The following is a 15,355-nucleotide window of genomic DNA, read 5'->3' on the forward strand; positions in this document are numbered from 1 at the left end:
ATATATATATATATTTATTTAAAATTAGCTCTACGCCCAAATGGGGCCCGAACCCCCGAGATAAGGGTCGCATACTCCACCGACTGAGCCAGGCAGGCGCCCCCAGAAATACAGTCTAATATCAGGTAGTGGTAAATCCTCCGGGGGAGAGAAGGTGGAATATAACAGGGCAAGGGGATAGAGAAGGGGGGATCATGTCTGACGTCCAGGATGGACTTTATAAATATTTGTTAAAGCCTCAATGACAGAAAGTGGATGGTTGATTTAGTATGTCTTTAGGTCTCGAGATGATCTAGTTATCTTCCAAAGATTCCACGAAGTGAGTTTCTCCCGTCATGTAGCGGAGGAAACTGAGGTAGTGGGGTACCTGAATGACTCCCAAATACAGCGATGGAAATCCAACCAAGAACCGAGAGGAAACCCCCAGGTGGGAAAAAACAAAAAACAAAAACCCGCTCAGAGACCGGAAAACGGTCATTTACTGGGGAGGGCAGAGGGAGGCGGGGTTGGGGGGGGGGAGCAGAGCCGCGCGCATTGACCTATGACGTCATCGGGACGTTAGCTAGCGTAACATCACCTGGACGTAGCCCCATTTCCCTTCCCGGACAGGTCCTCTGGTACTCCCGGACCGTCTGAATCAAGCCTCTCATTGGTTACTCGTTCCATCAATCTGTTTAATTCTTACAGTCTTCCGCCCCGCCTTCGAGAGCCCACCTCTGATAGGCTGATGCAGCCGTCACTTCAGAAAGGTCCGCATTCCTTCCGCCTTTCTCCAGGAGACCGAAGGCGAAGAGGGTGGATCCCAGGCGGCACCCACCCTTGAGGATCTGCTTCTGCCTGTGATTGGCTGCCCTGGGTGCCGGTCGCTACGCCACCCGCCTCTGATTGGTCATCCAGCCGCCGCTCTGCGCGGCGCCGGCTCCGCCCCCGTCGGGTGTTTGTGGTGGGGCTGCGGAGTCGCCGATCCCGCCGGAAGCGCCAGGACAATGGGGACCAGGGACGACGAGTACGACTATCTATTCAAAGGTGCGGTCTGTGGGACAGAGACGGGCGAGCGCACGGCGGCAAGGCGGCGGGCAGGCGGGTTGAGGCTGCGCTCCAGGCCGCTAGGCCCAGGCCGGAGTCCGGGACTTGGGGCCCAGCGGGTTAGGCAGCGGGGAAGGCCGGGGCAGTTTGGGCTCGGTCAGCTTTGGGCTGGAGTGCGCGGCCGTGCGGAGCGGGCGTCCCAGAGAGGCCTGGGGGCCCTGGATGCGCCGAGGCGGGGCCGGGGCCCAGAGGGGGTGGGGCCCCAAGCGGTGGGAGAGGCCGTTAGGGGCGGGGCCTCCGGGGGCGGGGCCTCCCCAGCATTTGGCGGGCCGACTGGGTGGAAAGCTCCATTCGTGGTGGGGGCGGGGCCGTCGGAGGCGGGGCTAGGGCGTGGTGGGCGTGTCCAAGAAATGGGCTGGCTCTGGGCAGGTGGGGGTGATTCTCTCACGGAGTGGGAGGAGCCGGTCCTGATTGGCGGCGGCATGGCTGGGGGCGGTGCCTGGGAAGGGAGAGGACGCGAGGGGATGAGGCGTGTGGTGGGGGACCCTGGATTTGGGACCCTGGATTGGGGTGCTGACCCAGAATTGCGTGGAAGGGGCGCCTGGCGGGGGGACTGTGTGTGCTGGACCCAGGCTTGGTGGTTAACAGTAACCACCAGTTATTATCTTTTGAACTCTTAGAACTCTTAATAGAACCACCAAAGTCCCTGCCCTTCTCTAAGCACTTCACGAATTCATTGGAATGCTCACCCCAACCCTGTGAGGTCGTCGATAGTATCCAGCCTCTCTCTGTGGACCTGGAAACCGAGACCCAGAGAGACAGGGCACATTTGAAAAGTGTTGGAGTGGGATTTGAACCCAGGTCAGCTCTGGGCTTTACCACCTAAGGAGTATATGTGGGACTAAGCCTGTTAGAACACCTCCCCCAACACATGGGCACCGATGGGCTGGCCTTTGGCCAACCTGCTAGAGGATCGTCCCTGCCCGAGGGACAGAGGGTTCTAGGAGCCAAAAGTGCCGCCGTGGCAGGTCAGACAGCCACTGCCGGCCTAGCTCCCTCGCCCTGCCGCTCAAGCTGGGGAGACTCCCTCCACATCGCTGGGGGTGTGGACTGACCTAAGTCACTGGCTTTAGAGGTGCCTGGCTGGTTCAGTCTAGCATGCAACGCTTGATCTCTGGGTTGTAAGTTCGAGCCCCACTTTGGGTGTAGAGATTACTTAAAAACAAAATCTTAAAAAAAAAGAAAAAAAGAGTCACTGGCTTCACAGTGCCTTCTGTGCCAACCTGGGCTTTGGCCAGGCCCGGGGCTGTCTGTTTTGAGCTCCCTGGCTGACAATGGTTGCCCTTGATAGCTAACCCTGGGCCCGCATGAAGCACCTTTGTCCTGCTGCCTGCCGTGTGAGGGTCTGCCTCCTACACCAGCGGTTGACATCGTCCCCTCGTTGGGGAAGCCTGGCTATCTCTGGGAGTGCGGTCCGTGTCCATCACTGACCGTTGTGTCTGTGTTATCATCCCACACATTGGGGCCGGAAGCCTGGGGACCTTGGGGATGTGGAGAGCGCGGTGGAGCACTCCCTACCTGGGATATCCATGTGGTGAAAGGCTTCTGGGCTGGGGGAGTGCCCACACAGAGGCCCAGAGTTGTCACGTGGCACCGTGGGCCCCGGGGAGCTGTGTGCAGGCTCATAAGTCACTGGCAGGTGAAGCTGTGTGGTCAGCAGGTATCAGGCCAAGGTCCTGGTGCCGACTTGCCCTGGGTTCTCACGTTAGAGGCAAGGGAAGCTCTTCTGTCAGTCCCCCAAAGGGACTGGCCACTGGTGGACGGGACTCCATCCTGCTGTGGCTGGGGCCCTGAGGCCTCTGCTCCCCAGGTGCTGGTTGCAGGGCAGGGGGCCTTAAGCCCAGTCGTCAACCTCCAAGCTTCTGGGGCCATTGCCCACTTGTTATTTTCAGCCGCTTGCTGTTATAAATAACCCAGCTCGAGTGTTTGCACTAGTCATCTTTTGCCCTTTGGGTTATTTCCTTGAAGTATGTTCCCAGAAGTCCAGTTACTGGGTCAGGGGCAATGGAGCGACTGTGTGCTTCCCGGGACTCATCTCCAGAGTCCTCTTCCTGGAAGCCCAGATCTGGCTTCGGCGGCAACTGGCACAGGGCGGGGGTATGGGTGGGGGCTGCCTGCCCCGCTGCCCTCCCCCCTCAGCCTACTTTTCTGAGTCATTCAGGGTTAGAAGTGAAAGTTGAACCCACAAGGTCAATATTTCCCAAACCGCGGGCATCTGAGACCTCACGTTCACACGTGTGTCTTGTTGGAGGTCTCCCTATTATCTCTGCATATTTCTCTTGAAATCCACTCAGTTTTTCACTCCAACAGGAGAAGGAAACTGTGTGGGTCTGGCACATACTCCTTACCTCGAGGCTCCCCAGCCCCATCACCTAGTCCGAGGGGCCCTTCAGGAGGGGAGGGGCAGTGATCGTCATGCCCCCAACCCTCTGCTCAGCCTCCCCCAGGCTTTAGTCACCTTCTGGCCCTTCCCTTGGCACGGAGGCACCACACTTCTCACTTGGGACGCTGACTGCCCCCTGCTTAGCCCTCCCGCCACCGCCTTGGTTGGTTTGGCCGCCACATCACACGGTGGCTCCCCTGACCTCCCAAGACCAAGGCCAGCAGATCCCCCTGGGTGTTTTCCCCACGTGCTGTTTATTTTCCTCACTGCGCTTTCCCCCTTCCCCCAGGAGTGAGGTTGTTTATTTGTACCTAATTATAGATCCTCGTGTTCAGCCTGCTAACATTTTATCCTGACAGCTATGGGCCATTTTCCCAACCTGCAGATCAGCCCCTGGGGGCTGCCCTGATCTCTCTTGGCTTGGACCAGGCTGCGGGATCCACAGTGGGAGCAGCTATGTCCCCAAGGGCCACCAAGGACTTCCTGGAGCCCCCCAGCCACTCACCTGGCCTCTGAGGATGTGGGTTGAAGTGGGAAGCTGCTGTGGTAGCCCAGGACCTTGTCCCCTGGGCTTTGCCCACCCCTGTGCCATCCATGAGTCCTTTTGGGAAAGGGGGTGAGGAGAGAGTAGCAGCCAGCGCCCAGGGAACAGGCCAGCCCCATGCTCACCCTCCTCTGCTGAGTGCTCCTGAGGTAGCCTCCTTGCTCTCCAGCCTGGGCAGGGCCCCCACCAGACCCCCCGGTAAGGACCCGAGCATGCCATCTTCCCCCATTGGCCCATTGGTGGCCTTGTCTGTGCCCTGGCTTTGGGCCCCGATCTGTCCTCCGCTCTGATTGCCCGGGATATAACTGTGGCAGGATTGCCCTCAAGTGCCAGTCTCTGGGGCCTGGGATGGTCAGGGCTGGCTTCCTGGGGTGGGGGGGAAGCAGGGGCCTGCTCTGCCTGGAGTAGGGGAGCCAGCACCCCCCCCAAACGGCCACAGTCTACCTGAGTGTCAGCGTGTGGGCCCCAGGGGTGCCACACTGTCGTGAGGCAGGTCGGAGGACCCAGGGCTTCAAGAGGTGCCAGCTCTTTATTTTTGCCAACTGGGCTTGCCTGCTCTGCCAGCCAAGTGGCATGTCCGGGGGAGCCGTTTCCCAGCCAGTGATGCCACCGACTTCTGTGGAAATTCTAGGGGCTGTGTCCTCAAGGGCCCTTTATTTCCCCAAGACAACAGATCACTTGTGCCTTGGACAATGCTGTTCTCATTCCTAGCCCTCACATGGGGCCAGCCTGGCCACTGCCCCACTGGCCACCTCCCTGCATCAGGCACCGTGGGCTAGGGGCGGGCCGGCAGTTCATCTGTGCAGTGGCTGGGGGCTCTCATCTTGCTCTGGCCTCCGCTTTCTCACTGGGTGACCCTGGGCCAGGAACTTGGTCACTCCAGGCCGAGTGGCCCCCAGCTGCACAAGGGGAAGGATAATACGAACATTCGCTCCTGGGATGGCCCTGAGAACGCAATCACAAAGCCTTCAGGGCTTGGCCTGGCCCGAGGTGCTGAGGAGATTGTTGGCTAGGCCAGGGCAGAGTTGAGGGGGCCAAGGCTGGCAAGGGAGGGAGGGGATGGGGGTGGCCATACAGGGCAGAGCCCAGAAGGGACCCTCCTGCTCATTTCCTGTTCCATTCCCGAGGGCATACGCATTGTGAGCCAGCCTCTCCAGCCTTGGCCAGGTCCCAGTGGCCACGCGGGAAGGAGGTGAGGGGTTGGGGGTGTGGGTGGTGGGCTCCACAGCGTGGGTGAGAGTCACAGGCCCTTGTCCATCTCCACCTCTTTCCACCTTCTCCGAGGTCGGCTCGCAGTCTTCCGTTGGGCACCTACGTTGTCAAGAGAACACCTGCCTTGTTATCCCAGGTCATGGAGGCCAGGTCACATGGTGGTTTGAAGGGAGAGGAGAGGCCTGACTTGAGGGGTTTTGAAGGATGAGCAGGAGTTTACCCACTACTCCGAGGGTCAGGATGCCCCAGATGGTGGGAGAGGAGGAGGCTGGACCCAGATCCCTGAGCTTAGCTCTGGATGCAGGAGACATGGGTTCAGATCCTGACAAACCACTTTCCAGCCATGTGGCCCTGGGCAAGTCACTGTCTGGTGAGCAGGGTTGGGAGGTAGGAGCAGGCCTGCAAACAGGCATGTGCTCACAGTGCCTTGGGCTCGGCATTCTCCTGCTTCCTCTTGTAAAGGTTACATGAGACTTGTGTGAGGTGGTGCACATCGAGGGCTTTCTTAGGACAGACTCATTAAACATTCTTGTTCTTAGTCTTCTGGGGGCTGCCTTACCTGCCCCTTCCTCCTCTGTGGCCTGAGGATGGTAACCTGAGTCGGGGGAGCTGTGGAGGAAAGGCCGGCGGGGAGGGGGGTGGGCTTTTAAGAGGATGGCAGCGCGGGCCTGCCTCCTCGATCGAGTGCCATCTGAGGGACCACACCGAGGAGGGGAGGGCAGACAGCAGGCAGGTACCCGGGCAAGAATGTCCAGGCAAAGTGCAGCGTGGCCCTGTCTAGCTTCGAGTTCCAGTGAGGAGGCCCCTGTGGCTGGAGCAGAGTGGGCAAGGGGGAGAGAGGGAGGGCAGGGAGGGCATGGGGCAGGTGGTGCAAGGCTCTGTGGGGCTCTGGGAGGATTTGGACTTTTACATCTGGGAGGTGGGAGCCCTGGAGGGCTGTGGGCAGAGCAGTGGTGGGAGCCACTCAGGTGCTCACAGGCGCCCTCTGGTGGCCTCCAGGAGAACAGCCTGGTGGTTGGCCATGAGAGTAACCACAAGGACCCCAGGAGAGGTGCCGGTGGTGTGGCCCCAGGTGGGGCAGTGAAGGTGGTCAGAAGCCGTGGGAATTTGGCCATGCACATATACAACTTTCCATCGAGGAAAAACTTAACTGGGGCTGTGGGTGACCAAACCTACAGCCCCCGTGGCTTTCCACTGGACAGACCCACCCTTGGGTGCCAGAGCCCAAGGTCCACACGTGGGGGTCCATGTGGTTTCTGCCTGGGGTGTCTGGTCAGACAGCCATGTGTTGTTCTTCTCCGCTGCACATATTCCCACGCGTACATGGGCAGCTCACACACTGTGCAGACACAGACGTGAGACTCCAGTGTGCGCTGGGTCTAAGGACAGCATCTTGGGCTCACACTCTTCCCGGACCAGCTCATGTGGCCCTACCACAGAGCCTGGGGCACCTTGGCCCCTAGAGGCAGTGCTTCTCTGGCTGGGGCAGAGGGATGCAGGGAGAGACTGGAGGGGCCTGCCCTGCCCTGCTCAGGAGGACTCTGTGCTCTGGATGTCTCTGCAGGAAGGGCTGACTCTGGGGGCGTCGGGGTGGCAGGCTCTGTGCCTTTGCAGATGCATCTAGAGGGCACATTCCTGTTCCGCATGAGCCAGCTCTGACGATGCCGGGGCTGAATGTGGGTTTGCTTGCGGCAGCCCTCCATGAGGAAGCAGCGGGTGGGCGTGGGGGGGAGGCTTCTCATTTCCTGTGACTTAGAGCTCCAGAGACAGACCCTTGTAGGTAAGAACCTAGCAATAACTGTTCCCTGCCTGCCTTAGCATGCTAGATGTTACTGGAGTTCTGATCCTGCCTTTTCTCCTCGAGTCCCCCTTCTGCAGAAAAGGCAGCCCAGAGAGGTTAAATGACTCGCCCAAGGTGGCCCAGCCCTGAAGCCTTCTTGGCCTCCGGGCTGCAGGGGAGGGTCAGGGGTTGATAGATCCCCACTCTGCCTGCCCGCCGGGATGTCTGGGTGCGTACATCGGCACTGGGGCAGCCCTGCTCTGAAGGACCAGAGACAGCGGGGTGTTGCACTGTCCACAGCGGCTGTGTTTCCGGGAGCCCTGAGCCTGTGCTTGCTTCTGCACCAGCAGATGTGGAGCCTCGGGCTCCAGGACAGCCCCGCTGCTCTGATGTTGGCTTTCAAGTTTGTGCAGCACCCAGGGTGCCGCTGGCGGTCCTGCAGGTGGGCATGGGTGCTGTATGGGCCTTGGCTCGGGGAGGCCGGCCTGCCGAGTCTCACCTGTCTCCCTCCTGTCCCCAAAGTGGTGCTCATTGGGGACTCGGGCGTGGGGAAGAGCAACCTGCTATCACGCTTCACCCGCAACGAGTTCAACCTGGAGAGCAAGAGCACCATCGGCGTGGAGTTTGCCACCCGCAGCATCCAGGTGGACGGCAAGACCATCAAGGCGCAGATCTGGGACACCGCCGGCCAGGAGCGCTACCGAGCCATCACCTCGGCGTGAGTGACGGGGCTGGGGCAATGCAGGAAGCCATGCGTGTGGGGCCGGTGGGCCCAGAAGGGTGGGCAGGAGGTGGGCAGGCTCGGTGGGCAGCCGCTCCTTGGCCCAGGATGGAGGGACAGGACCTCCAGGAGTTATGGGACCGTTGGGAAGACCAGTGCCCAGTCCTGGCCATACTGTGACCCTAGGGAAGACATGTCCTATGGTTCCTCTGAGCCCTGGAGTCCCTGTCCCTTAAGGCACTGTGGTTTCACCGAGGCTGGCTGCGCCGTGAGGGTTGTTACCCTGGACTGGTCCCCTCTGCCCGCTCCCCAGCCCTGCCTGCTCGCCTACCCTGCCTGTCTTCCCTCAGCTTCCCTCTGCGCTTCAGCTCAGACCCTGTCCCACCCTCTCCCTGTCCTCCCACATAGGCCTGGCATCCCTCGCCTTCCTGTGGTCCCCCGCTACCAGGACCCACTGGGGCTGCCTCTCCCTAGACCCTCCCAGCGTCCCGCCACTTCCAGTCAGTCACTCGTGCCCTCGGGACTCCCTCCACTGAGGCCTGGTCACCTTCTCATGTCCCTAATCCCTCGGGGTGGATGGGTGTCTGTCAGTCGCCTCGGTGGTCAGACTGGCCAAGCCATGGTGGGCATCAGGGCTTTTGCCCAGCAGCGGCCCTTTCCTTCTTCCCTTTTGTGACTGACCCCGTGAGGGTCTGCTGACCCCAGGTCCCAAGCTCCTTGCTCTGGCCCCGTAGTCCTGAGCTGAACCCGGGGAGCAGAGCCAGAACTTGGGGACACACACCCCACCCTCGAGGCCGCAGTGGCCACCCCTCGGGTAGGCTCTGTGCCCCCTGCCCCGTGTGTGGGGGCCAAGGAGCTGCTGCCCACCGAGCCTGGGAGGCCCCTGTGGGTAGCTCACGCGCTGCGCCCATAGGTACTACCGCGGCGCCGTGGGCGCGCTGCTCGTGTATGACATCGCCAAGCACCTGACCTACGAGAACGTGGAACGCTGGCTGAAGGAGCTGCGGGACCACGCCGACAGCAACATCGTCATCATGCTGGTGGGCAACAAGAGTGACCTGCGCCACCTGCGGGCCGTGCCCACTGACGAGGCTCGTGCCTTTGCAGGTGAGTTGTGCCGGGCCGGAGCAGGTGTGGCTGGGGGGGGTGGGGCGTGTCGGTGTCACACGGGGCCGCCTGCCCGGGCCTCCCCCAGGGGCCACATTCCTGAAAGTGGGACTGTGACTGAGGCATCGGAGAACCATCTGGAAGGTAGGCCCCTGCCAGCTTGCCCTTCCTGAGGTGTGGGCATCTCAGTCCTGTCTCTTTGGCTCCCACCATTCATTTCTTGGCCAGGCAAGCGGGCAAGCAAGCAGGGTCCCTGGGAGGATGCAGGGTAGCGCTCCCCCCCACCCCCACTGCTCACCTGGGCAATATTCTTTTTGTTCCAGAGAAGAACAACTTGTCTTTCATTGAGACCTCAGCCTTGGATTCCACCAACGTCGAGGAAGCTTTCAAGAACATCCTCACAGGTGGTCACTGGGCCTGGCTGGGGCCATGGTAACCCCAACATGCCCACTGTGGGTGGGCCTGGGAAGGGCACCAGCCACCCCAGTTGCCTGCTCCAGAACACAGTCCCTGAAGCTTTATTCTTGAAACCCGAAAGCCGGTCTGGACATGAGGACAGACATGGCGTGCTTCCTGGGATCAGGCCGGATCCTGAGGACATAGAGACCCCCTCTGCCGTGGCCCCACCCGAGAACAGCCAGCTGGGTCAGCCGCGGGGCCATAGGGCCCCTGGGCTCCTGGGCGTTTATTCTGAGGAGGAGGGGCCTCTGATCTTACAGGAGAAGAGGCGCGGCTGGGGGGGGTAGCTCTGTGACCAGACACGGGTCCCGCCCTCGCTGAGCACCCGGCCAGCACTTGGTGACCGGGTGGGAGCCTCCAGGAGCCCAGCCCCTGCTGTCATTCCCCCCGACATGATGGGGGGACACACGGGGCACAGAGGGGGGCCTTTGAGAGCGGTCTTGGGCTCAGCCTGGGGGTGCTCCCCAGAGGACACTGAGGTCCAGATGGGTCACCCCGCATTCCCCCACCTGCAGAGATCTACCGCATCGTGTCACAGAAGCAGATCGCAGACCGCGCAGCCCATGATGAGTCCCCCGGCAACAACGTGGTGGACATCAGCGTGCCGCCCACCACCGACGGACAGAAACCCAACAAGCTGCAGTGCTGCCAGAACCTGTGAGCGCCCCGCGCCCCGCCCGCGTGCGTGCGCGTGCGCGTCCTCGTCCTCCGCCCGCCCCGCACCGCGCTGCGCTCCCCTGCCCCGCCCTCTCCGTCCCTCCCATCGAGCTCCGCACGGCTGGCTGCGGCCCGGAAGAACAGGAGTCATGGAGTGGCAACTGCTGTCCCCGCTCGAGGAAAGCCAGACGCCCGGGTCGCCGCGCCTGCTCTTCTCGGGTCCCAGTGTGCATCTCGGCGGGCCAGGGAGGGTGGCAGGCTGCACGGGGCCAGCCAGAGGCGAGGAGGAGGGGCGCGCCCAGCGGGCTTCTCCAGTTTTCCACGGCAGACTCCAGGGAGCGACGGCCTCCCTCCCTCTGCGGCCGGTTGGCCCCACTGGCCCCCCCCCCCCCCAGTCCCCACACAGAACCCCCTTCCGAGCTGCTGCTCGAAGAGCAAGGCGCCAGGGGGCCGGGGCAGGCGGACACTCTGGGCTCCCGGCCCCTTTGCTCTCCCCCACACAGCCAGCACCCGCACACGCCTTCCACGTCTCCCGTGCGTGCGCGACCAGCTCCTGCCTGTAGATTTGTGCTGGGAGAAGACCGCTATCCCCCCTCACCCTCCTTTTGCACGCAGCGCGCTCTCCAGCCCCTTCCTGGGCCCCTCTCTGTCTTGTCTCCCGTCTGGTCAGGAACCTGTTTGCAAGTGAAGCAATATCTCCGTGTTTTGTATATACAACCGCTCTTGTAGCCTTTGGTTTTTTTGTTATTGTAGAGAAACACAGATTCTTTATACACTTTGTAAGATTGACGCCAAACCCCAGCTCTCGACCTCTTATTCTCCCTGTGGCCCCCGCACTGTTGCCCCGATGCCTCGTTTCTTCCGCCCGTTACTAAAATGTATAATCCGACTTCCTGTACAGAAACCTGCCGCTGCGCCTTTGTCTTCATTCTCTCCGCCAGGCGGCCACGGCTGGGCCAGGGCTTCCCGAGGCACACGTCCCGCTGCGGGCTGCGTCCGCCCGGCTCAGCCCCGCAGGGAGCTAGAAGAGCAGGTCCAAGCGCCACCCGGGACAGTGCGGAGGCCCACGAGCTGACCACGGGGGCCTTGGCCTGCCGGGGAGGGGTGGGTGCCCTGTCCAAGCTGCCCCTGTGGCTGGGGGATGTACTCAACTTCTTCTCGGCCCAGGAGCTGAGGGTGCCTCCTAGCAGGGGCTGACCTGTGCCCGCTGCTCCCCATTCCCAGCCCTGGGGTTGGACTGTCCTCGCTTCCATCTGCTGCCCACGGCCGCCGCCTTCCCTGGGGTCTCATCAAGGACACGCAAGAGGGACTCGACCAGGGGATGTTGGTGATACCGGCGCCACTCCAGCTCTCCCCATCCCAGGCTGCCCTTTAAGGAGGGCCCAGTGGGAGGACGCTGGTGCCAGAGGGGAGGCAGGCGGCCTGGAGTTCCTCTGCCTCTCCCCAGGATCCAGCTTCTCCCCTGGCCTGAGGGCCATTTGCCACTATGGTGGAAGTGTTGCTATCCCCCTCGCCTCCCCCCCATCCCTGCCCTGACCATGTGACCCAGTAACTCCTCTCTCACCTGAGTGCCTGCAGCTGTTCTAGAAGCTCTACCCTCTGGCTAAAGTCACTTATGCCCTTGACCCCTTGAAGAGCCACCAGAGACGGGGGTCTACTTCTCCCAATGCCAGGCTTTGGCTGCTCTGCCTGGAGAGCTGGGCAAACCCAGGCAGTCTTTCCAGAAGGGCCCTGAGCCACAGGGGGCTGTTCCCATAGGGGAGTTGGAGTGAGGCAGGGTGTGTGCTCCAGGCCAGGGGGCGTCCTGAGCCAAGGCCCCCAACAGGACAGCGGCAGATCTGGTGGGGCCACAAACACTCCAGGGACCATTCACTCAGACCCTGGGGGTGCTGAATCTGGATTTGGGCAAGGTGGGCATAGGGAGGACAGAGGGTGGGCAGAGGCTTCAGGCAGGCTGGGTGAAGTAATGGAGGCACCCTGGAAGGTTTCAGGCAGTCCAAAGATCAGATCTTTCCTGAGCCTCCATGGACTGGCCGGGCCCGAGGCACATACCAGGGAACGAGACTGAGATGACATTGTCCCCTTGGGGGTTACAGTCCAGCGATGCTGTTTCAGTTACTCTGATTTCAGTGATGTAGTAAGCCCAGCATGTACACTCGGTGCCAGGCACTGTTCTTAAGTCTTTTTTTTTTTTTAATGGTGATAAAATACACAACATTAAATTGGCCATCTTGACCACTTTTCTGTGTACAGCTCAGTGGCATTAAGTATATTCAGTGTTGAGCAACCATGCCCACCCATCTGTCTCCAGAACTCTTCATCTTGCAAAACTGAGACTCTGTCCGCGTGAAGCATCATCTCCCCACCCCCTGCCCCATCCCAGGCTCCCACCATCTACTTCCTGTCTGTGAATTTGACTCCTCTAGGGACCTATAAGTGGAATCCTACAGTATTTGTTCTTTTGTGACTTGCTTATTTCACTTAGTATAATGTCTTCAAGGTTCATCCACGTTGTAGCAGGTGTTAGAAGTTCCTTTTTAATAAAAGGCTGAATGATCGTCCATTGTATGGATAGTCCACTTCTTGTTTATCCATTCATCCATCGATGGATATTTGGGTTGCTTCCACTTGCTGGCCATTGTGGATCATGCTGCTGTGAACACGGGTGTACAGATAGAGGTGTTCAGGTCCCTGCTTTCAGTTCTTTTGGGTAGATAGCCAGAAATGGAATCGCTGGGTTATAGGGTGACTCTGTGTTTAATCTTTCCACAAACTGTGTTAACCTAAATAAATTATGTCATTTAAAAGTGGAGAGAGGGGCGCCTGGGTGGCTCAGTCGTTAAGAGGCTGCCTTCGGCTCAGGTCATGATCCTAGGGTCCTGGGATTGAGCCCCGCATCGGGCTCCCTGCTCGGCGGGGAGCCTGCTTCTCCCTCTCCCACTCCCCCTGCTTGTGTTCCCTCTCTCGCTGTCTCTCTCTGTCAAAGAAATAAAATCTTTAAAATAAATAAATAAAGTGGAGAGAATAGTCTAACTCCCATAAGCCCACTACCCAACTTCAACCAATCTGGTTTCACCCCATTCTCTTCCTGTGTGCAAATCCTGGACATATTCCCCCTCTAAATATTTATTTTTATTTTTTATTTTTTAAAGGTTTTTTATGTATTTATTTGACAGAGAGAGACACAGCAAGAGAGGGAATACAAGCAAGGGGAGTGGGAGAGGAAGAAGCAGGCTACCTGCTGAGCAGGGAGCCCAATGCGGGCCTCGATCCCAGGACCCTGGGATCATGACCTGAGCCGAAGGCAGATGCTTAACGACTGAGCCACCCAGGCGCCCCTCTTTTTTTTTTTTTTTTTAAGATTTTATTTATTGATTTGACAGAGAGAGCACAAGCGGGGAGGGGGGGGAGTGGCAGGGAGAGGGAGAAGCAGGCTCCCCGCTGAGCAAGGAGCCTGATGTGGGGCTTGATCCCAGGACCCCGGGATCATGACCTGAGGTGAAGGCAGACACTTAACCGACTGAGCCACCCAGGCACTCTCTTTTTTTAAGGAGATTTTAAAAAAGATTTGATTTATTTGAGAGAGAGAGAGAACAAGCAGGGGGAGGGGCAAAGGGAGAGGGAGAAGCAGGCTCCCAGCTGAGCAGGGAGCAACTGAGTCAGCCAGGCACCCCGACATTATTTAAAGAATTTTTAGGGGCGCCTGGGTGGCTCAGTTGGTTAAGCGACTGCCTTCAGCTCAGGTCATGATCCCAGGGTCCTGGGATCGAGTCCCGCATCGGGCTCCCTGCTCTGCGGGGAGCCTGCTTCTCCCTCTCCCACTCCCCCTGCTTGTGTTCCCTCTCTCGCTGTGTCTCTCTCTGTCAAATAAATAAAAAAAAAAAAAAAATCTTTAAAAAAAAAAAAAAAAAAGAATTTTTAAAAACCCCGGTAAATGGATTTTTTTTAAGGTTTTATTTTATTTTTTTAAGGAATCTCTATACCCAACGTGGGTCTCAAACTTGCAACCCTGAGATCAAGATTCGATGCTCTACCGGCTGAGCCAGCCAGGCTCCCCCCAGTAGATGGATTTAAACATTTGATGTGTTTATTTATTTATGTATTTATTTCTTTATTAAGATTTTATTTACTTATTTGACAGAGAGGGACAGAGCGAAAGAGAGAACACAAGCAGGGGGAGTGGGAGAGGGAGAAGCAGGCTTCCCGCAGAGGAGGGAGCCCAATCCCGGGCTTGATCCCAGGACCCTGAGATCATGACCGGAGCCGAAGGCAGACGCTTAACGACCGAGCCACTCAGGCTCCCCTTAACATTTGATGTGTTTAGATCTACTGCACCCATTACCCTTATTGAAGGGCAAATCATCCCACTTGTGGCCAGTGAGAGCTTTTTCTAGTTGACTCCCACTGACACTACCTTACTAGGTAATGTCTTTGAGAACGCCTGCGCTTTCTGGTATATCAGATTGTGTCAGGTTCATCTTGTACATTTCCTGCCCCAGACCCAGAATCAGGTATTTCCCCAGCGTTCCCTGGTTCGTTCAATTGGAAGTGATATTTAGAGACTATGATCTGGGTTTAAGGAGTGCTGATGGCAACAAAGTCAGTCTTTGTTTCAGACCTTTTCAGTGGACAGAGCTAGGAAATGCTTGCTTTTTTGCAAAGATAAAATATATTGTGACGCTCCCAATTCAAGTTCAAAACCATAAGGTTTTTATTAGCATAATCAACCTTATGTCTGTACCTCCTTCACTCCCTCTGAAAATCCCAGTCCTTGACATGAAGGTATTACTTTGTTTTTGCTTTATGCAAAACTAAATATGCAACAGGCTCAGAATAACAATTGCAACATCACCATCAACAATATAATGGTGGTATGTAGGGTTAAATTGTCGTTTTAAAGTCACTAGACGTTCATCTCTCTGTTGTTTTGTCACCAACTGGATACAGAAGTTTCTGTTTTATTTTTGTTTTTAGGGCTACCTTTACACTTTAAAATTTGTTTTATAATTATATGCAATATTTTACATGGTTGTAAAGCCAAATATATAAAACAAGGTATATTTTCAAAAGTCTAACTTGTATCTCTGTCCCCTTCCTCCTCCTTCTCTCTAACCTTTTAAACAATGTTATGATTTATCTTTTCACTTCTGAAAAATAAAGCTAGTACAACACAACAGAATGTAACTGAGGTAATCGAATTGCTCCATATATTTCATAAAGGCAGGGCAGGAGGGGAGAGGAGTACTGAGGCAATTCTCCATCCTACCTCAGGCCCTTTGCATGTGCCTGAACCCTCTGCCTGGGATTCTTCTCCCCTCTTTTCTCTTAGTTCCCCTCTGCTCTGTATCAGTTGTCAGTTCAATTGCTTCTTCCTTAAGGCAGTATTTTTGGACTTTCCAAATTATT

General features: G+C 57.8%; 1 protein-coding gene across 1 annotated transcript; it reads left to right on the forward strand.

The window, feature by feature from the left end:
* Positions 1-780: 780 nt before the first annotated feature.
* On the forward strand, positions 781-12,505 carry RAB11B (RAB11B, member RAS oncogene family). The gene is made up of 5 exons (XM_021705584.2): positions 781-1,026; positions 7,528-7,723; positions 8,640-8,833; positions 9,157-9,237; positions 9,808-12,505. Exons 1-5 carry the CDS (start codon positions 987-989, stop codon positions 9,951-9,953), a joined length of 657 nt encoding a protein of 218 aa, XP_021561259.1. The 5' UTR covers positions 781-986; the 3' UTR covers positions 9,954-12,505.
* The last annotated feature ends 2,850 nt before the right edge of the window (positions 12,506-15,355 follow it).

This window comes from Neomonachus schauinslandi, chromosome 1 (assembly GCF_002201575.2).
Source record: "Neomonachus schauinslandi chromosome 1, ASM220157v2, whole genome shotgun sequence".
Lineage (NCBI taxonomy): Eukaryota > Metazoa > Chordata > Mammalia > Carnivora > Phocidae > Neomonachus > Neomonachus schauinslandi.